The 25,827-nt window shown below is 44.4% G+C and overlaps 2 protein-coding genes across 2 annotated transcripts; one reads left to right on the top strand and one right to left on the bottom strand.

The window, feature by feature from the left end:
* Positions 1-383: 383 nt before the first annotated feature.
* Positions 384-14,270, bottom strand: rab39bb (RAB39B, member RAS oncogene family b; the record flags this gene model as incomplete). Its single annotated transcript, XM_083937522.1, has 4 exons — positions 14,174-14,270; positions 9,452-9,714; positions 2,087-2,267; positions 384-629 (listed from the first exon to the last, which is right to left on the bottom strand). The coding sequence occupies exons 2-4, from the start codon at positions 9,664-9,666 to the stop codon at positions 384-386; spliced, it is 642 nt and encodes a 213-aa protein (XP_083793648.1). The 5' UTR covers positions 9,667-9,714; positions 14,174-14,270.
* Positions 14,271-17,833: 3,563 nt separating this feature from the next.
* Positions 17,834-25,536, top strand: LOC310964364 (ras-related protein Rab-38). The gene is made up of 4 exons (XM_083937468.1): positions 17,834-18,264; positions 21,182-21,312; positions 23,396-23,545; positions 25,061-25,536. The coding sequence occupies exons 1-4, from the start codon at positions 18,072-18,074 to the stop codon at positions 25,286-25,288; spliced, it is 702 nt and encodes a 233-aa protein (XP_083793594.1). The 5' UTR covers positions 17,834-18,071; the 3' UTR covers positions 25,289-25,536.
* Positions 25,537-25,827: the final 291 nt, after the last annotated feature.

Genomic DNA, 25,827 nt, shown 5'->3' with positions numbered 1-25,827 from the left:
AGAACCAAAATGCTCTTGCTAAGGCCTTCCTCGGGCGTTCAGGGGGTGGATTTTCAAGCAAGGCAGCCCAAACGGAAACTAGAGGAATTGAATCATGGGAGCCCTCGCAAGTAAATGAGCATCTGTGATCCTTCCTCTCAGAGAAAAAAGTAAAATCATTCACCCCTTCGGCTATCCACCCACATTCAAAGTGGTCTTCTTTGCCGTCTACCTTCACTGAAAGTCCTCAAACATCCTGTTCCGTATCCAGTCTGAACAAAGAACAGAGGGTTAGCAACAGTTTCAGTCAGGGGGCTGACACCTCAGTCCGTCAGCCGCTCTTCCTCTGAATGCTTCCTGGATCCACTCCCCTTGTCACCTTCGGTCCCAAAACTCGTCCCAGATCAACACAGACAACGGCGGTCGCTCTTGGTCACTTCTTCCGAGGAGTGAACCACGTTGGGGACGAACCCGCTCTTCACACCCTCCCAGCCCTCCTGGATTGTGATGTCACCGGACCGCACCAGAGCGAAGATGTCCCTGGTCAGCTCGGTGAAGGCGTGCTCCACGTTGATGGCGTCACGGGCAGACGTCTCGACGTAGCGCATCCCGTACGCCCCCGCTAGCTTCTCTGCTTCCTGGCGGGTAACCTAGAAGATCAAATGAGATGAGATGAAATACCCAATGTTGAAACTGGGCACTCAAGAGCTAGTTGTTGTAACACACACTCTGAGAATCACCGTAGAACTTTTGAGGTCTTAAATACAGATCTGAAAATTACTTCGCACTGCCTCTTTCCAACCGGACAGTCCCAGGAACTGTACTCAGGAATTAAGGCCGTTTTCAAACCAATAGTTTACTCGCTTTGGTCTGAATCAGTGGAGGACTTTTGAGGTTAACCTTTTTACGTTTTTCCCAAGCCACAACCACAGCAATTTCCTGGTTGATCCAATAAAGAAATGCCAAAAGTCACAGTTCTCTGAGTGTCCACTAGGAGCAGGTTGCATAACAGAGCAGTTTCTCATTGACCCCCATGTTAAACAGGCCGTTTACACAGCATCATTAAACCTGTTTAAGACCTGGGACACAAAAACAAAATTCTAGTCTGTATGTTTAGGTCATATCTCCATGACAGCACTTTTTGTACCAGGCTAGTTATTGTAGGTTAAAGTTTATGAATAATTAGGGGCGTGGCCTCTTGAGTGACAGCTAGCCTCTGGCCCTAACTTCTCCTCGGAGGTAAACATCAGCTAGATGGACATATCTCCCTCCCCCCAACGTCACATACATGCCTTTTATTGGTAAGAGGAACTGAGGCACAGTCAAAGTCTGACAAGATGGCGACTCCCGTAGACGAATACGATTGGATCAAGTTGAGAAGAAGGAACCTCGACCGAGATACTACGCGCATTTCTAATACAGTCTATGGGTTTAACCATTGGTTGGGTTTCTTCAAGTGCCCCAAAATGCATCACTTAAAGCCACATTAGGCTGCTCCCCCTGCTCATTGGTTGGATGTGTCTGGGGCAGGACTTAGAAAGTAAACACAGGACGTTGGCATCTAAGAAGGTCCTATCTGCACAACATACTTCACTGCTAGTCAAGGTCAGACATGATTTATTCTCTGCCTAGCCACCTAGCTTCTCAGTATGCAAAGTGTATCTGGCTATAGGAGCTCTTTAGCTCAAACGTCCCCGTAGTTGTCAGACAGAGGTTGGAGACCACTTTGCCCTCAGGATCAGAATAAAGAGGCTGAGGTGGGAGACTTTACAATTTCCTGCTTTGTTTGTATTTGGATCCTGCTCCTTCAACATTGTATTATGTATGTAGACTGTGTTGCGTAGTGTTTTGCAGTGTCATCCTGTCTAAATTTCAATAGTGATATTTTTGCTTCCTGTCCCAAGACAATAGAAAAAACAAAACAGTGACGACTTGCCTCTGATCAAAATGTGTGCTGATCTAAATATATGAACCCAACACGGTTATTTTTAAAGCTGCAGACTTTGATAAATTGCATATTACATAACATTCAAAGCAACCACTATCCTGAGCAACACATTTAAACTCAGCAAAGCAACTTGAAATCATACATTGTAGCTTTACACACCTGGCGCTGTGCCTCCAGGTCACACTTGTGGCCCACCAACAGGAAGACGATGCTGTGGGGCTGGACGTGACTGCGAGCCTCCTCCAGCCAATCGTGGACGTTCTGGAAGGAGCGGCGGTTGGTGATGTCAAACAGGAGGAGGCCGCCAACAGAGTTACGGTAATAAGCCCTGGTGATGGACCTGCCGAGTTAGCAAAACAGAGGAGAATGTAAAGATCAGAGCCATAAACTTAACCCTCAGTGCTGCTGCTACACCTGCGGAGCTTTCCATTCACGCACATATAATTGGATTAATTATGATGCATTTAGTGAACAGTGGGAAAATGGTCAATTTCTTGTATATTTTAACGCGAACACAACAAGGAAAGCGTTATTTTAAAAATGTTCCTTTGAGCGAAATAACTTAAATAACAGTCATAAATTGTAGGCGACAATAATTACTGAAATTGCTCAATTTTCAGACAACGTGCCACTTTTCTCTCTAATTCATTTGTTGATGTCTTTATAAAAACATTAATGGAAAAGGAATCGAAGTGAAATTATGTCGGTTTTGTCCTTTGAGCATTTAATACTTAATCGCGTTTGCAGAGTGAAATATAAATACATCAGCAATGCCAACATCGATTATCTACGATGAACGACTGCGTGGGCTTTGAAACAATATCAATATCAACCTTTAAAAAGTTACAAAACAGGAGCTTCGGTGTTTGATTTGACAAAACTGACGCCGCAGCCTCGACTGGGAGGAGAGTTGCCGCTGGATTGTGACAAGATGTGACACGCTGCACGCACACAAAACACCAACCAGCTCCCTTGCGATGCGTCTATCTTCTTCCCACAGAGTCCTTGCGGAGAGAAGGTCAACGTTAATGAAACGAGGAGGAAAATTATAGACTTGATGTAGAGGCGGACAGAGAGATGTGTCATGAAAGAGGAAGAGGGGAGGATGAGTCGACACAGCGGAGTAGGTGGCTAAAAAAACAGAACCAGGGAGTGAGTCATTTCATTCAACACACACAAATATATACATAAATATAAATGCAAATATATACATATGCATATATCTATGGAAGGAAAGACCACACAGATGAAACAACAGTGACAAAAGATGAGATCTGAGTCGTCACACGAGGTGGATTTAGATCAGAGGCTGATTCATTCGTAGGAGCAGGAAAAAGATCAAAACAAATATGTTAAAATGTGAGTACTAGAGGAGCTTAGATACCCGAAATGGCCACAGTTCATGAGTCAAAATGGCAACCATAGTGGGCCAATCCAAGGCATGGAAAGGTTACTGAACAGGCCTGCCGAGCACAGGCCCAGGGGCCCATAAAGTCTCACAAAACACAAAATGACCACAAAGAGACAAAAAAAAACGACTAAAGCGATGCAAAACGACCACGAAGATGCGATAAATTACTGAAGATAGACACAAAATGGCCAAAAATGACGACATAAATTGATTAGAAATAGAAATAAAAAGACCACAGAGAAACATATGATGAAAATTAGATACAAAACCACCACAAAAAGATGCACCACAATAACAAAGACATAACAAAACAACAGAAAATATCTCAAATGACCAGAGAGAACGTAGAATGACTAAAACAAGAGATGCAGAACCACCAGAAAAAGATGCAAGATGACTGAAATTCGATGCAAAACAATTACAAGACAAACGAGACAACTAGAAATTGACTTAAAATGACGGCAAAGAAACATAATAAATACAAAACGACTAAGTCAACTCTTGAATTTGGGTGTCTTGTTCCTATGTAGACAGAGTGTGGGGGGGGGGGGGGGGGGGGGCTCTTCCATGTCTGTGCCCAGGGGCCCTTTGACAAATCCCACGAAAAGGTCAAAACCAACAACGCGTTAGTCCGTCTCTTTATACTCCGATTCTCCGAGCCTGTCTGAGGTTCATAAATCATTCAAAACAACCCCCAAATACACTCAGCGGCCACTTTATTAGGCACACCTGCTGCTTGATAAAGTGTCAGTGTGGCTAAAACGAGGCATTTGTGCTCGAGGAGGAGGAGGAGAGGGAGGAGGAGGAGAGGGAGGAGGAGGACAAGAGGAAGAAGAGTAGGAGGAGAAGTAGGAGGGGGGCAGAGGAGGAAGAGGAGGAGGACAAGAGGAAGAAGAGGAGGAGGAGGGGGAGGAAGAGGAGGAGGAGGACAAGAGGAAGAAGAGGAGGTAAAAGAGGAGCATAAGAGGAGGAAGACAATATGAAGAAGAGGAAGAAGAGAAGGAGGAGGAGGAGGAAGAAGAGGAGGAGCTCCAAGCAGTCTGGCCGTTGTCCTCTGACCTCTGGCATCAACATGTGCGCCCACAGAACTGCCGCTCACTGGATCTTTCCTCTTTTTGGGAGCATTCTCTGTAAAAACCCTGGAGATGGTTGTGGGTGAAAATCCCAGTAGATCAGCAGCAACAACCACGCCACGTTCAAAGTCACTTTAATCCCCTTTCTTCCTCGTTCTGATGCTGCTTTGAACTGAAGTACATCCTCTTGACCACGTCTACACACACACACACACACACACACACACACACACACACTCTTCACCATGTCTACATGCCTGAATGCACTGCTGTGTGATTGGCTGATCAGACATCTGCGTTAACGAGCAGTCGGACAGGTGTATCTAATAAAGTGGCCGGTGAGTGTATGTCGCCTAAATATTTTCAAACGGCTGAGTCATTTCTTGAACAGTAGCTGTTTTTTTAATCAAACATTTACAGAGTAAAGTGTTTGAAGAGCAAAACGCTCCGATTAATTTGACGTTTCTGACTCGTCTCGAAGGAAAGGGGCGGTTTGCCATGGAGACACTAATCATGCTGACAGGTGAGACCAGCCCCCTCCTGTCAGGATGATGAGTGAGTGTGAGCGTGTGTGTGTGTGTGTGTGTGTGTGTGTGTGTAAGCATGTGTGAAGATGCGTTTCAGGCTGTGAGATCCATCACTCTGGCTGCTTTATATTGTAACCGCTCTACACACTGATGGGGAATATTTGCATATTTCAGGCATTCAAAAGTAGAAGTAATGAGGTTGTGGGGGTTCAGCGTCTTACTCAAGGGAAGAGTCTTATAGTGTGATAACACTGTCCTTTTGGCCGCGGCCAAAACTGGTTTTTCAGCTAAAGTCTAGTACCTTTAAGTAGTGTGAGCGCACCCGCTCCGCGCTCAACTGGGGCCAGCTGGCCCTCCAAGGCCCGCTTGAAATAGGTGGGCTTTAGCGGAGCCGTTTGCACATGTACGAGCACGAGCGTGCGCACGTGTACGAGCTCGAGCCCTACGGCAGTAGCGTTATGTCCGCCTGTTTGGACATGTAAATAGAAGGAGGGACCATGCGCGGACATTTAACAACAACAACAATGGCGGTGAAAGGTTCACATTGGTGTGATGCGGAGGTGGAGTGTTTACTGCAGATTTGGTCGGATGAAAATATTCAAAAACAGTCGACAAGACGCACAAAAACTCCGAGGTCTGTGGAAAGATTTGTAAACAAAGCCACACACACGCGATCAATGCGCGTGATGTGTTACGGCGTGATGGCGTATGGACAGCAAGAAGCATTGGCCGGCCCTGGCAGTGCGAGTACAAACGGGGCTGGGGCGCGGGGGGGAGAGGGAGGGGGGACAAGTACCCTAAAGTCCGGGTCGTGGTCCGGGAGGACAGTGTGATCACGCTCTTACATTCACAGCTCTGTGAACGTGAGAGAGAAGTCAGACTTCTCCAGGGTTTCTCTACACCTGGTTGATCAGTAAAAAAAACTGTCTTGATGGCTTATTCGATTACTTTCATGCTGAAAAAGACAACGGGGTCCATTTTTGCCGGACTTGCACTTTAAAGTCACTTCTAAAGCATGAAGAAAGAAACCTTTCCCCCCCAAAAGCAGGTTTATTTTAGAGGCTAAAATCGCCTGTGTCATTCAAATGTACACGCTCTTTGATGTGTTTACGTATCCTAAACAACCCCGCGGGTCTTGTTCTCTTCTTGTTTCACCTGAAACCTCGTTTGAATAACCGCTCTGTTAGTCACAGGTGGTAATTCGAGTTTTGAGACCTCCGGGCTGCGCCGTTAAGCTGTAAGACTTCCATAACGTCGGCTACATGATCGTGCAATATTTAAATGAACTAAATACAGTCAGACTTCATGTCTCTGAGGCAGGTGTCTCAAAGTGACCCAGTAAAGGGTCGCTGTGGCTGCAGGTTTTCATTCCAACCAAGCAAGAACACCACAGCGGACCTTTACTGGATCACTTTGAGACACCTGCTTTAAAGGAAGAACAAATTAACGTTTTGTTTTCTGTTGATTGACGTATTAAATGTGAGTTTTTGTGCCACTGTTTTTGTTCGGTGTTGTTAATCAAACCCAACCTTCAGTGAGAGGAAAGGTTCTGTAGCAGCCGCCACTTGAAACTCATATGCGCCCTCAGAGAGACCGGTCAAATCTCGTCAATGCGAACACATGAGTGCTTTGTGAGATTAGCACACATCCTGTAGTGTTTTCAGGAAGCCTCTCTGTCAAAGGAATAGTTCGGGAAGTCTTTTTCAAGTTTCACACAAACGTACGTGTCGTTCTTAACCAGCTCTATCAAAAAGAAAAACAACTTTGTACTGTTGAAAATAAGATTGACTCCTTTCATCATCATCTCATCTTCAGCCTCTTATCCGGGGTCGGGTCTCGGGGGCAGCAGCTTTAGCAGGGGACCCCAAACTTCCCTTTCCCGGGCCACATTAACCAGCTCTAACTGGGGGATCCTGAGGCGTTCCCAGGTCAGTGTGGAGATCTAATCTCTCCACCTGGTCCTGGGTCTTCCCCGAGGCCTCCTCCCAGCTGGACGTGCCTGGAACACCTCCCTAGGGAGGCGCCCAGGGTTCATCCTTACCAGATGATCCTGAACCACCTCAACTGGCTCCTTTCAACGCAAAGGAGCAGTGGCTCTACTCCGAGTTCCTCACGGATGCTGAACTTCTCCCCCTCTCTCTAAGGGAGACTCCAGACCCCCTCCTGAGAAAACCCATTGTACCCGCTACCTCGTTCTTTGGGTCCTGACCCAGCTTTCATGACCACAGGTGAGGGTAGGAACCAAGATTGACCGGTAGATCCAGAGCTTTGCCTTCCTCAGCTCTCTTTTCGTCACACCGGTGCGGTAGAGCGACTGCAGCACCGCCCCCGCTGCTCCGATTCTCCGGCCAAACTCGCGCTCCATCGTCCCCTCACTCGTGAACATGATCCCGAGGTACTTGAACTCCTTCACTTGGGGTAGAAGTAAGGTTGACCTTTCAACCTCGCACAGATTATTTATTATATTTTTATGGAGCAACAAAAAGCAGGTATAGTTCACTGAGGAACTACACAGGACGTTGTGGCACATCAGTTATTTCCGAATGTTAGTCGTACTTGTTTTACAATGTGTATTATGTTTGTTATAACCTTAATTTATGTGCAAATAATTGTTCTTATGAGGTGTACGAGCGCTGTCTCCCTCCTGTCCTTGTGTCTCTCATACAAAGTGCCTTAAAAAAACTCACCTAAGTATATTTTTGCTAATTTGTTTATCGATCTCTATGAGAGAAACATCTATTTGTTCTCTTCAACGGAGAGGTCAAAGGTCGGCTAAGAGCGTGTCCGCATTCATCTTTCAGTTCTGTAAAAGCAGATTTATTCCAGTGTAATATCACAAGATACGGGAAAACACTTCACTCTTTCAGTTTCACAATAAATCAGACTTAAGCGCGGTGAACCACAAGTTCCTTTTGGCTCCGAGGACACTACATTTCCCAGAGTTCACCTGCACACTCTCAACACTATTTATGTGTTTTAGGGCGCACTGACACTGTCCTTCCGTACGGCGCCAAAACAGGTTTTACGGGTAAAGTCTAGTTCGTTTGACCAGTGTGAGTGCAACCGCTCCGCGTCTAGCTGCAGCCAGCTGTGGGCTTTTGTAAAGCACGTTTACAGATGTACGAGCACGAGCGTGCGCACTGTACGAGCACAAGCACGAGGCCTACGGCGGTTCTGACGTCATTTCCTGTGCGCCTGTTGGGACATAGAAAAAAGAAGGAGGGACCATGCGCGGACATTTCAAACAGTGGCGGTGAAAGGTTCACGTTGGTGTGATGCGGAGGTGGAGTGTTTACTGCAGATTTGGTCGATGAAAAGATTCAAAAACAGTCGACAAGACGCACAAAAACTCTGAGGTCTGTGGAAAGATTTGTAAACAAAGCCACGCATCGCCATGACGTCATCAATGCGTGTGACGTGTTACGGTGTGATGACGTATGGACAGCAAAAAGCATTCACCGAGGCCCAGGTAGTGTGAGTACAAACGGGCCTGGAGGGGGGGACAAGGACCCTAAAGCACGGGGCACGGGACGGACGCACAGTGTGAGTGCGCCCTGAGTTTCTCTTTTATCACCCAGTTCTCCTCCCGTTGTCTCGACCTCGTATAAACTGCTGTTGCAGAAACATAAAGTGGCTCCATGTTGTGCACCGCTTCACCCAGAAGAGGAGCAGATGGTGACGCTCTCTAGTTCTGAGTTGCTTTACCATCTCTTTATGGCCTCACTTTGATATAATACATATATTAACCCTTGTGTGGCCTTCGCATTTGGGACCCTCTGGTATCCCTGAGGTCAAATTGACCCGGGTCATATTTGGGGTTTTAAAACAAGTCTGACATCAAATTTGACTTCATAAACCATTAAAGTATATTGTGTCTCAACTTCAATCAATAGAGAGATAACATATGTTTAATAAATGCAAGTGGTGGTGGAGGAGGACACGTGACAGAGGGTAAAGAGTGGGGGACAGTGAGAGCGAACAGCTTCTCTGTTCTTGTATCATAATATTATAATATTATCTTCGTGTGTGTGTGTGTTCGTGTACGTGGGCATTTTACTGTGTGTATGCAGGTCAAACTGACCCGCAGACCATCTGAAGGATGTAAATGTGTGTGGAATAGCAGCATGTGTGTATTGTTTTTTGTTTGTACATGTTTATCACATACAATAAGCTGAGGCCACTGAGTTTCAGGTAGAAAAAAAAAACCTTTTACCATTTTTCTTCTTGCAAAAACTTGAAACGGGTCAATTTGACCCGAATACCATCCAAGGGTTACGATGCTTTTGTTTGTTAGTGATAAAAACACAATAATATCTATCTTTTTTTTTTAGTGTGATACTTTAACTTCTTCCATATCATCATAAACGACCATGTTTGATCACACAAGTTCACATAAAGGTGCTGTGATATCATGAGATACAGCTCTGAGATAGCTGCAGTATATAAAGCTCAGTATAAACATGTATCTCACACACACACGCACACACACGCACACACACCCAGCTGTTCCCACCTGAAGCGCTCCTGTCCCGCCGTGTCCCAGATCTGCAGCTTGATCCTCTTGCCGGGCTCGATCTCCACCAGGCGCGAGAAGAAGTCCACGCCCACGGTGGGGTCCGACACCTGGGCGAAGCGGCCCTCCGTGAACCGCCGGATCAGACACGACTTGCCCACCGTGGAGTCCCCGATGACGATCAGCCGGAACTGATAGAGCCATATCGCCTCCATGACTCGGGTTTGCCTGTCCGCGTCTCACCGGTGCGGCTGTCTGTCGGTCTGTGTGCGCATGCGCAGAAAGAGAGAGCGCAACATGAGAGTATCCATCTACGTGTGGCCTCAGTTATATAGTCTTTTTATTCGGCTAGAGACAAATAACGACACAAAACGACTATAAAGAGACACAAAACCACCACAAAGAGACACGAAATGACTACAAAGAGACACGAAATATTCTATAATAACCAGGAAATCATCATGAAATGTTGCTTAACAAGAAACACAACAATCAGAAAGTGAAACGACTGCAAAGAGACAATAAACAACTACAAAGAGACGCATTACAAGTACAAAGAGACACAGAACTACAACGAGATGCATGCTACAAAGAGACATAACAACTACAAAGAGACACAGCAACTATTAAGATAAACAACATGACTACAAAAAGACACATAACTATAAAGAGACACAAACCGATTACAAAGAGACACAAAACGACTACCAAGACACACAAAATGATCCTAAAAAGACACAAAATGAATACAAAGAGACACATAACAACTACAAAGAGACACATAACAACTACAAAGAGACACATAACAACTACAAAGAGACACAGCATGACTACAAAGAGACACAAAACAACTACAAAGGGACACATAACAACTACATAGAGACACATAACTGCAAAGAGACACAACAATAAAAAATAGACACATAGTGGTGACAAACAGACACAAGCCGAGAGATTTATATACTCTTTATAATCAGTGGTATAACTGAGCAGCTATATTTACAACAGTTTTGAGTATTTCCGTGTTGTGCTGTAGGGGAGACCAGGGACAAGTGTAACATTTGTTGCAATTTCCCCAATAAACCAAAAACCACTCACACTGCAGTTGCAAAAAAACAACTCCCATGTGTCAGAACCTTAAAGAATGTATTTAAGTGGTTTAATGAAACATGTACAGGTTGGAAAATAGATTTAAAGACATTTACTCTTCTATAATAAGAATTACCTTTTATTGTCACTATACACCAACATACAATCAGACATGTGTGTAAAAAAATTATACTAAATAGTGCAAAAGACAAAACCAAAGTGCAAAGTTCTGTGGCGCTGGATACACACACATATATATATATATATATATATATATATATATATGACAAGAATAAATAGGATTCCTATATAGAATAATAATAATAATACAATGAGGTATGTCTTCTAATATTCCTACAATATATCCATTGAGACTTGTTTGTTTTTGGCACCAATGAACCTTTCCATGGCGTAATAATATTATATTTTATCACTTAACACTAACATATATCCCTATGACTTCTACTTTCCTAAATCTCATCTCATCTCATCTTCAACCTCTTATCCGGGGTCGGGTCGCGGGGGCAGCAGCTCCAGCAGGGGACCCCAAACTTCCCTTTCCTGGGCCACATTAACCAGCTCTAACTGGGGGATCCTCAGGCGTTCCCAGGCCAGTGTGGAGATCTAATCTCTCCACCTGGTCCTGGGTCTACCCCGAGGCCTCCCCTTAGCTGGACGTGCCTGGAACACCTCCCTAGGGAGGCGCCCAGGGTTCATCCTTACCAGATGATCCTGAACCACCTCAACTGGCTCCTTTCAACGCAAAGGAGCAGCGGCTCTACTCCGAGTTCCTCACGGATGGCTGAACTTCTCCCCCTCTCTCTAAGGGAGACTCCAGCCCCCCTCCTGAGGAAACACATTTCAGACGCTTGTACCCGCGACCTGGTTCTTTGGGTCCTGACCCAGCTTTCATGACCACAGGTGAGGGTAGGAACGTGGTATTATTTGTCATACATAACTTTAATCTTTCCAATTCATAACTCTACTGTTACTTTTGCATATAAACACTGATGAAATTATACATGTTCCTGGAAAAACTTTCCATCTGTACAGTTACTGACATAACACACACACACACACACACACACGCTTTATTGTATTCAGTGCGTGATTTATTAAAAACCACGAGATATGAGAGAAAAGCCTCTTAAGCTTTCCTCGTCACTCGATGGCGTCAATTGATGTTTTAATGAGCCCGCTGTTTGGATTACTGGACAAAGACTAATGCCCCTTTTTCATGCCAGGCTTTGGCCTTTTTTTTATTGTGTGACTATAATTAATAACCAGACACGAGTTTAGCATTTTTGGACTTGATTTGATTAGATCCAGTATGCTGCAGAGCTCTCACTGCATTCAGACGGACAGACGTACTTCATCGTCATATCATAACTACTCTGAGAACGCTGTTTACAATAAGTTTAGTTTATTTGAAAACAGGGACGGTGCACATTAAGAACATCACTGTAAATGCACCAGAATCAGCCAAGAGGCTATTTTTCATCTGTAGTTCCTAGACAGATGTTAAAGTCTCCCTAAAAATAGAACAGAATATAAAATATAGAAACAATTAGATTAAAATTACAAAGTTACGAGCCAGGGTAATCTGCAAAATATGCACAGCAGTTAACAAACATGGACTCTTGTGTTTGAGTTCATTTTCTATTTTATTCTATTCTTCCTATCGTTGATGTCTACTGCTGTCTATGCCCATCTGTCTTTACTCAATTTGCAGATTATGACTTTATTTACTTTATTTATGATGCAGAACTGTATTAATAATCTACCCAGTAATATACACAAAGTATCTGAAACTGGCTCCACTTTGATGAGCTACGTATATTTAGATGCTTTTGCCTGTTTGTCAGTGATACAAACTAAACTATATTATATATTTATTCTATAATAACCAGGAAATCATCCTTAAATGTTGCTTAACAAGACACACAACCATCAGAAAGTGACACATGACTGCAAAGAGACAATAAACAACTACAAAGAGACGCATTACAAGTACAAAGAGACACAACGATGACAAAGAGACACAACGATGACTACAAAGAGACACTTAACAACTACAAAGAGACACAACATGACTACAAAGAGACACAACAACTACAAAGAGACACAACAACTACAAAGAGACACAACATGGCTACAAAGAGACACAACAACTACAAAGAGACACAACATGGCTACAAAGAGACACAACAACTACAAAGAGACACAGCATGACCGCAAAGAGACACAACAACTACAAAGAGACACAACGATGACAAAGAGACACAACATGACTACAAAGAGACACTTAACAACTACAAAGAGACACTTAACAACTACAAAGAGACACAGCACGACCGCAAAGAGACACAACAACTACAAAGAGACACAACAACTACAAAGAGACACAACATGACTACAAAGAGACACATAACTACAAAGAGACACAACATGACTACAAAGAGAAACATAACAACTACAATTAGACACAAAACAACTACAAAGAGACACAAAACAACTACAAAGAGACACAACATGACTGCATAGAGACACCAAATGACCACAGAGACAAAACAACTACAGAGACACAACTACAAAGAGACACAAAACGACTACAAAGACACTAAAATAGATGCAAAACAATCACAGACATAAAACAAACACAAAAAAACAAAAAAGGACTAAAAGTAGATTCTTTAAGACTCTTTGTGTGTGTGTGTGTGTGTGTGTGTGTGTGTGTGTGTGTGTGTGTGTGTGTGTGTGTGTGTGTGCGTGTGTCTGCGTGTGTCTGCGTGTGCGTGTGTGTGTGTGTGTGTGTGTGTGTGTGTGTGTGTGCATGTGTCTGCGTGAGTGTGTGTGTGTGTGTGTGAGTGGGCACGGGGGGGGGGGTATTTCTATTTCCACTGAAGTAAAGAAAGTGAAGAAACTTCTTCCACCACTGCTTTTCTAATAGGTCAAATGTAAAGCTTAAAACTATATATTGTTGTTGTTGTTGTTGTTGTTGTTGTTATTGTTATTATGTTCTTCATAAACATCAGTGTGTTTGTGGGGATGAGGAAGTCCATCTCAAGCTAACACCAGGAGTCAGAGGGTGGTCTTTAGGTGCAACCTGAGCCAAAGTGGCTCTTAAATACTCTACTATGTGTCTTTCCTCTGCTCCCTGAACAGGCCATGGGGCGGGCAGGGAGCCAGACACATGCAGCCTCCCTTCATCATCATCACCTTCATCATCATCATCATCACCACCACCACCCCCCTGTCTCTGTGTCTCTGTGGAGTCGGGTTGCGTAGCTCGGTCGGTATGCAAACATTAGTGTCTGAATCCCCGGTGAATAGCAGCCTTGTGTGGGCTCCCACACCGGATGCGTGAGGGGGGGGGGGGGGGGGGGGGGATTCATGGTCCCCAATGGCACAGAGGGTATCCAACCATTCAAATCACATCTTCAATAAATATAAATATGATATTATTTACGCACAACAGGCTGGAGAGTCTAATAGAGATCAGGACTCCAGACTTTTACTGCAGGTTATTATTATGATTATAGACACAGGATGACTGAGAAACACTTGTATTCTTTATGATGTGGGAATAAATGATTATTAAAAGAAAGAAAAGAGAGAAAGAAGAGAGCTTACTTGAAGCAGGAGTGGGAGCTTAGGCCAGGATGGTTGCTCTGCTTCCTCGCGCTGTTCAGGACCAGGCTGATGTGGGCTCCATGGCACCGACGGGTCCGTCTGGGTCGATCCACGGGACGCAGCAGCAGAACAACCGACAAAAGCCTCGACGTGTGCGTGTGTGTGTGTGTGTGTGTGTGTGTGTGTGTGTGTGTCCTGTAAAGCCTGGGGAAAACAGCAGGCCCCGCTGGAGTCAGGGCTGATTTCCTTGTTGCTGTCAGGCCCGAGCCGAGAGGAGAAAACGCACCCGGAGCAAGTGCAGCTTTTTCTGTTTCCTGGAATAAAACCAGGAATAAACACGTGCGTGTCCAGGCGCGTGGATGTTTCCGCGGCGCAGAGGAGGAGAAGGAGGAGGGAGGGGGGGTCCCGCGGTCTCACTCGTGTGTTGGCTGTGTGTTTGTGGGGCTTCGCTGCTGATGAAATGGCAGCAGCAGCAGCATCATATAGCCTGACTCATCCCGCATCAGTACCACTGCCGTAAAGGACGGTGGAGAGGCGCAACACTGAAGGAAAACACTCTTGAGCAGAGTGCGGGGGATAGAAAAGGGATTATCAGGCAAACTATTAGTCTAAGGGAATTAAACGGATATTTTGGATGTTTGTTATTATTATTATTATGAAGCTATTAGTATTAGATGTTGACAATAATGTTGTGATGAGTAGAAGTTGCTGCAGGACTTTGGTAAATCTCTGTCTGTGTTTCAGTGTTTTTAAATGCATCATTAACAATATTACACAGACGCTCTAATCTACTAAATTAATATTGTCGTGATTATTTTTTATTAATGCCATAATGTTTGTTTGTTTATTTGTTTGTTTCAGCGTGACAAGAGGGAAGCTGCACACTCACTGCGCCAGTGCGCATCAGTGCGCATGCGCGGAAGTGGACGAGCTCTACTGTGGGAGGTGTAGTTTTCTTTACACTTTTACACTTAGAGCAATGAAACCTGTGTGTTTGTTGGATTTTCTACAGTTCTGAGGACATGAAGGTGAGGACTTTACTCGTTTAAGATTTAAGGGATTCAAGAAAAGGATTTAATGATAAATGTATTTATTTGTTTGTTTATTCCGGGCATGTCAGTTAGATCAATCATCATCACACACTATCTTAGTTTAATGATAAATCATTTAAGGTAGAGCAGATATGGCAGCATTCATTAATAATGAGCCGGATTGATGAATTAAATCAAATCAACCTTTACTGTAATCTTGCAAAGCAGCAGTTGTGTTAAATTACAAGAGTTTAAATATCAGAGCAACACACGTGAGACGTGAACATTCACACGTGAATAAAAACAATCTAGTCCCTGATAATAAAAAAAAGTAGGAGTTATATATATTATATCTAAAAAAAGAATTGTAGGAGACATACAGGTTGAAGATGAGGAGCATGGTGTGCTTGAGAGTGTGTGTTGCAGAGGCGGTGGTTCACGTGGGATTGGGCGTGTGTGCACGTGCGGAAGTGTGTGTGTAAAGGTGCACACTTACCTGTGACACAGATGATGAGAGAGACATGGTTGGGTAGTAGCCGTAATTTTTGTTGACCGCTATCCACTCGTTCATTTATCACTTTTTTGTCTGTTTAATCCGCTGGTTTTCCTTATTCCATTCATCCATCTTTATTGCGCTGTAATAGCTCTGTGCTGTTCTTTCATAATAAATGCAACAAAAGCATATTTGGATTTCAGCGTATATGTAATCATAGCCTCCTAGCGCGTCACAAAGCCGCGAACCTGAGGACCCAACCTCGTACTCTCAGCGGCCAAAGGGTTTTGTCAAGGAAGCCGCAACAAGAATACTAAAATACAAGTAAAACAGTCATTTATTGTCAGGGCAGTTAAGTTAAAGTGCCAGAGTTTTGTTATTAAAGTGCAGAAAAAAGCAGCAGAATCAGGTGGTAAGTATCAAAACTTCTGATCGATAATAAAGGTTGAATATGGAGAATGAGCAGAACTCTGCCATCTAGTGTCTCAGGACCGTAGTCGCAACAACAAAACATAATTCCAGCAGTCGGGTTGCCTGCCAGGTGGGTGGCATGGTGGAGTGGTGGTTAGCTGGTTTGAATCCTGGCTGGGCCCCTTCTGTGTGGAGTTTGCATGTTGTCCCCGTGTCTGCGTGGGTTTTCTCCGGGTTCTCCGGTTTCCTCCCACAGTCCAAAGACGTGCAGGTGTTGGGTTCATTGATGACTCTAAATCACCCGTAGGTGTGAATGGTTGTCTGTCTCTGTTCGTCTCTATGTGCCCTGTGATAGACTGGTGTCCTGTCCAGGGTGGACCCCGCCTCACGCCCGATGTCAGCCCCCCTTTCCCCCCTTTGACCCCGATAGGGACAAGCGGTTGAAGATCCGTTCGCCGAGTGTGTCAAGTGATGAATCATACAAGGTAACGACTGATAAGTTAATTGGACAACGGTATTTTAACTTTAGCCAGTATTCAGCTGGACTTCTTTCTTTGAGTGGTGTGTAATCCGTTAGCTAACTCTCAACTCAACATGATTCCTTGTTTCTGTAGCAACAACAGACAACCCTGGCAACCAGCAACGCCCGACGCTATTGGCTGCTACTGTTGTGATTCTGGACAGGCTGTCGCTCTCCTCTTTTTAATCGTTGTTTTTGTCTCCCTCTGTCGGTGTGTTTCTGTATGTGCTCTTTTTTGTTTCTCTGTTGAGTTTGTTTTCCTGGCAGGTGATCCTTGTTAGCATTGATCACCTGTCACTCTGTATATTAAGCCGGTCCTGGGCCTCACTTGGTGCCGGATCATACCCTCAACATACCCTGATGTCTCCCTGTGTACCTGTTCCTCTTGTGTCCATTCTCCGTGTCAGTTTGTATCTAGTTCTCTTCGTGTTTTTTATTTGTGTTAGTGCACCTTTTTTTGTAAATAAGTTTTATTAAATATGTTAATACCGTCTCCTGAGTTCCGTGTCTGCATGTGGGTCCCCTCCTCCGTCGTCAATCATGACTGCTACAATGTAAACAGAACGGGACAGAAAGTCATTGTCAAACCCGTCAAAATGTGTTTAAAATATTAATTCAGACTAAATAACTTTTTTGGAAAAGCCATACTTTGATTCTGTACCCCTCAAAACAGCTCGTGGGTGTATATATATTTTAAAATATAGCTTTTAATAAAGATTCAACATATTCAACCTTTAAAGTGCCAGAGTTTTGTGCAAAAAGCAGCAGAATCAGGTGGTAAATACCAAAATGTGTGATCAGTGTGATCAAGGGTCATGTAATTTGTATTCAGAACTACATAGACACACACACACACACGCACACGCACACACACACACACACACACAGTACGGGGGTGTGGTCGTGCAGACAGCTGCAGCACAAAGGCCGAGTGTCTTCTCTCCCCAGCAGCACGAGGAGGAGACGCGCGCACACAGACCGCGGGCTGAACAACTCTGGAGTTTGTCTTTCACGTCTCTGGCTTTTTGAAACTTCCTGCGCGGATCAACACTCGCTGGGACGGCAACGATGATAACACGACAACCTGAACACATCTCCAACAGGAACTCCTTTATTTGTCTATGCGGGACTCCAGGTTGCGACATTTAGAGTCAAATATTTACTCCTTACATAACTTTTATTGAAATAACCTCTTATAATATGATCATCGGGGTTCATATTGCGCGTTTTGCGGTTTTATCTCTGTAAACTTTGCTCAAATTGTTCTTTTTAGAGCTTATTTTTACTCCAGCGTCACACATTACACGTATAACTCGGTGTTGCAGCCTCCGCACATGACTTCAGACCGTCTGTCCCCGGCCAAACCCTCCATTTCATGCGGAACGCTAATTGGAGACACCGTGCCAGACGCGTAACGCGCGCCCCTCGACCGGAACGGCAGCGATGCAGCGCGAGCGCCTGCTCAAAGTCTTGGTGATCGGTGATCTCGGAGTCGGGAAAACGTCCATCATAAAGCGCTACGTGCACCAGGTCTTCTCCCAGCATTACCGCGCCACCATCGGGGTGGACTTCGCTCTCAAAGTGCTCAACTGGGACCAGGGCACGGTGGTGCGGCTGCAGCTCTGGGACATCGCCGGTGCGTAAGAGTGTGGATGCAAATGAGCCGATATCATCAGGCTGTGCCAGGAGAGACAGAATAACTTGTATTCAGCCTTTATTTGCATAGTTAAATGTCATTTAGTATGAAGTCATGCACCAAATATGGGTTAAGCTTTTAGAAGATGGTTAAATTACACATGAATCGACCTGAATAAAGAGAATTAAACCGTGCATAAGTCTTTATAAAGAGGTTTTATGCACATGCAGCTTTTCAAATTTTGTCCTAAATGTGTTTATCTCCTGGCAGACTTAATATTTTAGGTTTAAGGTAATTATTTTTTATCTTTTTTTACATATAAAATGCTTTTTTGTTCGTTTTTTACCTCCTTTTTTATTATTGAACCATTTAAATGTACAAAAATACAGCATATACAATGAACAGCACATTGGTGACACACTTAGTAAATAAATTAAAGATAGATTACGAAAAAAACAAACAAAAGTATCATTTTGAACATAAAAAGCCACTTGTATAGGAGAGTGTACCCACTTCCTCCTCTGTAACCACCTTTAAATTAAAAAAAAAGTGATATTGAGGGATTTCATAAGAGAATAAAGTATGTTTCGACATAAACATGTTAATGAACACGCACAGTGTTACATGTTCTGACTTACATATGACATACACGTCAACAACACATATTCTAAACTCATAGTTTGAAGGTAATGTGTGTGAAGCTTTATAGTAATTTGAAATATATTGCATTTTGTGTTTGGGCGTAGACGCAGCGAATATAAGGCACTTTGACCAAAAAGGTTGATTATTATTAGTCTGAATGTAATTAGAGATATCTTCAAACTTGAGTTTTGAATACTCATAATGTAATAAGACGCTCAAATGCACTGCAGATACTCTGTTTATACAGTTTATATTTTGTTAAACGTCTTCTTTCTGTCGCCTGGTCGATCGTGTATCAACACTGGACTCAAATACCGCCTTAGACACTAATCTGCGTTTTCTCCCTCGCTGACTTCGTCCCACGGTGACGATGCATGACACGAGCAGCGAGCGCCTAGAACACGTTGGTAACTTCTGTTTCTTCACGTGAAATGTTGAGTTTAGCCTCCAGTGCGCCGCGTCACCTGCCGGCGGAGGTGTTTTAAAAAGAAACGCTTGTTGTGTTCTGCTTATAAAAACCTGTCACGCCTCCCCAATTACTTATAATTTGATGTTCTTTCCTCCTCGTCCTCAGGAGTCTCACACACCAGCAGAGTGTATGGCATGCCCTTAAATGATATGACTTAAACTTAGACTTAGACTTAAACTTAGACTTAGACTTATCTCATCTCATCTCATCTTCAGCCTCTTATCCGGGGTCGGGTTGCAGGGGCAGCAGCTTTAGCAGGGGACCCCAAACTTCCCTTTCCCGGGCCAAATTAACCAGCTCTAACTGGGGGATCCTGAGGCGTTCCCAGGCCAGTGTGGAGATCTAATCTCTCCACCTGGTCCTGGGTCTTCCCCGAGGCCTCCTCCCAGCTGGACGTGCCTGGAACACCTCCCTAGGGAGGCGCCCAGGGTTCATCCTTACTAGATGATCCTGAACCACCTCAACTGGCTCCTTTCAACACAAAGGAGCAGCGGCTCTACTCCGAGTTCCTCACGGATGGCTGAACTTCTCCCCCTAATGACTTAGACTTAGACTTTTCTTTATTGATCCTTTGGTATGAACTCCCGCGAAGACAAGGGATCCTAAGACGACCACACACACATGTTCGCGAAGTGCCCGAAGCTTTTTGAGTTCTGGTCGGATATATTTCAAACCCTCAAACAGGCTCTTAACACAAATTTGGATCCATGTCCCCTGACTGCTCTTTTTGGGCTCCCTCCGTCTAAAAGTCTGCCCCTCACTACACAACGTGTCGTGGCCTTCACCACCCTGCTCGCCAGACTTAACGTTCTCCTTAAATGGAAACATGTTTCTCCACCGACTCATAACAGTTGGATCCGAAAATTTTACAATGTCTCCGGTTGGAGAGGTTAAGGTTTTCACAGAGAGGATCTTTGGAGGCGTTCCACCAAACCTGGGACCCACTGCTGCTTTTATTAGCAATAGTGTTACTGTTGATACGGTTGATAGCATCGTGTGCGCCATCAAACAGGAAGCGAGCTAAACAACAGTGATATGTTGTTTCAGTGTTGTGAAGTTCTGTCGTGTGTTTAGTGAAGAAAATGAACGTGCACATCTTATACTGTAGCTTGCGAGAGGTTTCACTTTCTGACTTAAAGACGCCACTGTGACCTTTTCTGAACTGTTATTTTGAAGGGTTAAAGGTTTTCAGACTGACCTAATGTCGTTTAGCGTGTAAAAGAGAAAGATAACATCTTGTGTGTGTGTGTGCGTGTGCGTGTGCGTGTGTGTGTGTGTGTGTGTGTGTGTGTGTATCAGATGCTCACTCGCTGATTCACGGCTATATTAGGGTCATGTGGAGGAAGTTAGCGTCCAGGATAGAGACTTATTCATACGTTCAGTTAGACACAAGTGGACACGTGCATAAGTTTGCATGCAACAGAAGGTGCATTTTACATGGTTTGACAGCGTTTTATCTCTATTTGTCAAGTAATCGAGTCGCTGACGACATGTCAGTGACTTAGTTTCTCAAAATAATGACTTAATTTCCGAAATAATGACTTAGTTTCTCAAAATAATGAGGAACCTTCGCAAAATAATGACAATTTATAGATACTAGCTATTCATTTTGAGTGAAATCCTTATTTTCAGGTACTTTGTTTGGATACTAAGAGTGAAAATAACCATAAAGACTTACAGGATCTTTGTCCTCCACACTGGCAGAAACAGGCTTTTATACTGATGCAAACCTTTATACACAAAAACAACACGAACCATGGAAGCAGGATTTATTCATATTCTGTCGTCTTTCTTCTTCTTTTAAAGGGCAGGAACGCTACGGCCACATGACCCGTGTGTACTACAGAGAGGCGGTCGGAGCCCTCGTCGTCTTCGACATGACCAGACTCGCCACGTTTCAGGCCGTCCTCAAGTGGAAAGGAGACCTGGACTCGAAGGTTAATATGATCATATGAGAGGACATGAAGGAGAGAAATGGCCAGTTTTCCCCGCTCGGGTCGCGGGGGCAGCAGCTTTAGCAGGGGACCCCAAACTTCCCTTTCCCGGGCCACATTAACCAGCTCTAACTGGGGGATCCCGAGGCGTTCCCAGGCCAGTGTGGAGATCTAATCTCTCCACCTGGTCCTGGGTCTTCCCAGAGGCCTCCTCCCAGCTGGACGTGCCTGGAACACCTCCCTAGGGAGGCGCAGTTTGTAGTTTTGTATCAACATCGTCCCTCCCCTCGCCGTCTCTACTTCTGCTTCCATCGTGACTCACTGCGTTACACAGGAAGTCTCTTAATAACCTCATCAGACAAAGTGAGCTTGATCAGAGCAAAGTAAGCTTGTGAATCACACACAGTATTTTCTACAGTTGTGTTTTTCTTACGAGAACTCAGAGACGCGTGCAGCGTAAATAAATATGTAGAAATAAACATGAACGTAATAACTTAAGGCACCACACCGGAGCTCATGAATAAAGCAGGAGATCAGATTTCAAATAGTCCACTGACGGTGCATTTAGGTGCTCTTCATCGCCTCGTAAAGACAATCATTTTAATATGGAGTGTCAGGAAACTTAGTCTCGAAAGACTAAGTGTAAGCGAGTTTCGAAGATTGGGTTAAAAGTACGACTATAACAAGCAAACAGGGTGCTATGGTTGATGTCAGGGGTGGAAGAAGCACTCTTAAGGGGGACAAAACTCACCTTCTTAGTGCTTGTGCATGTAGAGATTTGGGTTTCTGGAGTGTCTGCTAACCTACGAACTATGAAATAAGACACCCCAGTCAGTTTTTCTGTGGGCTGCCTGCATCAGAAGAAATGGGATTCAACAAAAGCATTCATACTTGGCAGAGCAGACTGGGATTTTCGTAAGGAAGGCGCTAAATCAGAGCGTTTTAGACGGGGTGTTTACAGGTGTATATTCACGCAGACTGTATGAGAACAATCATGTGTTTTTTGAACATTAAAGCATGTAAACATGTTCTCTTAGGGCGCACTCACACTGTCCGTCCGTACCGTGCCCCGGGCTTTAGGGTACTTGTCCCCCCCTCCAGGCCCGTTTGTACTCACACTACCTGGACCTCGCGCAAATGCTTCTTGCTGCCTATACGTCATCACGCCGTAACACGTCACACGCATTGATGACGTCATGGCGATGCGTGGCTTTGTTTCCAGATCTTTCCGTAGACCTCAGAGTTTTTGTGCGTCTTGTCGACTGTTTTTGAATCTTTTCATCGACCAAATCTGCAGTAAACACTCCACCTCCGCATCACACCAACGTGAACCTTTCGCCGCCATTGTTGTTGTTGTTAAATGTCCGCGCATCGTCCATCCTTCTAATTTCTTTGTCCGAACAGGCGCACATGAATGAAGTCAGAACCGCCTTGGGCATCGTGCTTGTGCTCGTACATGTGCGTGCGCTCGTGCTCGTACATGTGCAAACGCGCTCTACTAAAGCCCACCTCTCTCAGACGGGCCGTGGACGGCCAGCTGGCCGCAGTTATGCGCGGAGCGGTTGCACTCACACTGGTCAAACGCACTAGGCTTTAGCTGAAAAACCGGTTTTGGCCCGGTGCGGAAGGACAGTGTGAGTGCGCCCTAAGAAACCAAAAATACAAGATTGAACCTGAAAACGGGCAGAATATAACTTACTTTCAGTAAAAGTGTAAAAATACGCTGTTAAAAACAAACGTTCTGCGTTCAGGAAGTAAAAGTACAAACGTATTAACATTAAAATCCACTTAAAGTTCCAAAAGTAAAGTACTTATTATGCAGAACATTGTATAACTGGATTTGAATTAGTGATGCATTAATTAAAGCTGGTAAAAGTGGAGTGAATCTTAATTACTTAATATATTCTGATGGGTATCTGAATAAATAATGTGGTGTAATTCATTCGTTGATTAAATTTTGTATGAATAAACTGAATTTAGTGGAGTAGAATAAGAAAGAAATGGAGTTTGAGGTAGAGTATTGTGGTGGTTTATACATCTGAGTAAGTGAGAGTGACTGAATGTCCGTCGTCTATACTTCCTTTAGGTCGCCCTTGGCAACGGGACGCCGGTTCCAGCCGTTCTATTGGCCAACAAGTGCGACCAGCGGAGTCACGGTTTGTGCCCCAAGCTGCCCAAACTGGAGAACTTCTCCAGAGAGTACGGATTCGTCGGCTGGTACGAAACCTCCGCCAAGGTGAGACGTGATCCTGAAAATGTTGTCTCTACCTGTCCTCTGCTTCTGTCACTCTGTGTCTTTTCTCTCTGTTTAACAAACGTCTCACACGCTTCTTTTCTTTCTATATTTACTCTTTATTATATTTATTTTCATGTCAACTCTTCTCTACCTCCGTCAGTGCTCCTTTAGCACGTTCAAACTTGAGACTTAGGGCGCACTCACACTGTCCTTCCGTACCGTGCCCCGGGCTTTAGGGTACTTGTCCCCCCTCCCTCTCCCCCCCGCGCCCCAGGCCCGTTTGTACTCACACTACCTGGGCCTCGGCGAATGCTTCTTGCTGTCCATACGTCATCATCATGTCCGCGCATGGTCCCTTCTTGTATTTTCTCTGTCCAAACAGGCGCACATAAAGGACGTAACATATTTTGGGGGCTCGTCCGGAACGTAACTATTTATTTGAGGTGTAACTTTTGTTTTTAGGGATATTTTGGTTCATTAAGGAGGTTGTGTTTTTAGCTTGGCGTCTTGTTTGTTTCTTTGTTTGTTTGTCTGTGAGCCGGAATACGGGAAAACTTCTGGCCCCATTTTCATGTAACTTGGTGGAAAGGTGTAGCGTGGGTCGAGGAAACCCCCATTCCCCTTTGTGTGAGTGTATCCAAATCACGGGGCGGATACATTTATTATTATACCCTTCTGTTAACATTGTGAGATGGGGCATATGTGCTGCATTCAGGTAGTATCAGAATAATCTGAAAAATGAGTTGCTAACTGGGAGAATCCACATGGCATCAACATTGTGAGATATGCCGTGGCGTGGCTGAGGGCTGAGCCCTTCTAGGTTTCTCGTTTTCTTTTTAAGTCGGCATTTTCCTCACCCTGAAAACAATCTCCTGAATGAATAAACTAACTAAAAAACTTCAGGCTGTGTGTGGAAGAGGAAAACACAAGTGAACTTGTGTGAACTTGAAATGTTTATGGACAGATTTTGTTGTTTTCCAACCAAATCAGGGAGAAAAAGAAGCTTTTTTTACGACTTCATTATCAGGCTGAGACAGAAATCTTGTGTGGTCTAATGTAATTTTAATTTCCAGCTGTCAGTTTAGCCGCCACAGTGTCTCTCTCTCTCTCGCTCTCTCTCTCTCTCTCTCTCTATCTCTATCTCTATCTCTATCTCTCTCTCTCTCTATCTCTATCTCTACCTCTACCTCTATCTCTGTGGTCTAATGTAATTTTAATTTTCAGCTGTCAGTTTAGCCGCCACAGTCTCTCTCTTTCTCTCTCTCTCTCTCTCTCTACCTCTACCTCTACCTCTATCTCTACCTCTACCTCTACCTCTATCTCTATCTCTATCTCTCTCTCTCTCTCTATCTCTATCTCTATCTCTATCTCTCTCTACCTCTACCTCTACCTCTACCTCTACCTCTACCTCTACCTCTACCTCTATCTCTATCTCTATCTCTACCTCTACCTCTACCTCTCTCTCTCCCTCTCTCCATCCTTCTCTAACCCTGCGCCTCCGCCCTCTCCCTCCAGGACAACACCAACATCGACGCAGCCATCACGTGCTTGGTGAAGAGCATCATGACCGTGGAGGACGAGAGAGCCCTGCGCGACGCCACGGCCGCCGCCGCCGGCAAAACCGAACCGGAAGGCGGCGTTCTGGTTCTGCCTCACTTTGACTACAACGCAAAGGAGAAGGGACTCAGCAGTGGGTGTTCAGGGTGCCCCTCGCTTAAGCCCAAAGACACGGACAACGACTGAAGGAGGGGGGGGGACGGACGGATCTGGAAACAGTCTAATAGTTTGGGATCTTTATTTTATATAATCGTTAAATTATTGTATTTTTATAACAGATATGGAGTCGAAAATGTATCCCACTAAAGCAAAAACAAATCCATTACTCTGGAGAAAGGTGACACTGAAAAGAGAAGGCTTTTATAAAGATATGGAAATATTTTTTAATCAGCGCAGCAGCATTCTTTAGTCTCGACGCAGCTGGATTTCTTGTTTCGTGATGACATTTTTGAAGCTAATCTCTCCGCTTGTGAATAACAGATATTAAAAAATTTATCGCAAAACCGTTTTATATTCATAAAAGTGCAATTCTCTGCCCTCAGACATCTTTTCCATTTGCCGTCCGATCATGTCGAAGGTCTTTTTGATGCTTCTGTTGTACAAAGAATACGCTTTGCTTTGTTTATCTGCTTCGAGAGCAAGACACATAAAAAGAGAAAAGACACATTGGTCTGTCCACAGTCTTTTTACAATGATTTCATAAGGAGAAGAAGAAGAAGAAGAAG

The sequence above is a fragment of the Echiichthys vipera genome, assembly GCF_963691815.1.
Source record: "Echiichthys vipera genome assembly, chromosome: 22".
NCBI classification, from domain to species: domain Eukaryota; kingdom Metazoa; phylum Chordata; class Actinopteri; order Perciformes; family Trachinidae; genus Echiichthys; species Echiichthys vipera.
The sequence above is the reverse complement of the archived record's forward strand: the minus strand, read 5'-3'. Positions and strand labels throughout refer to the sequence as shown.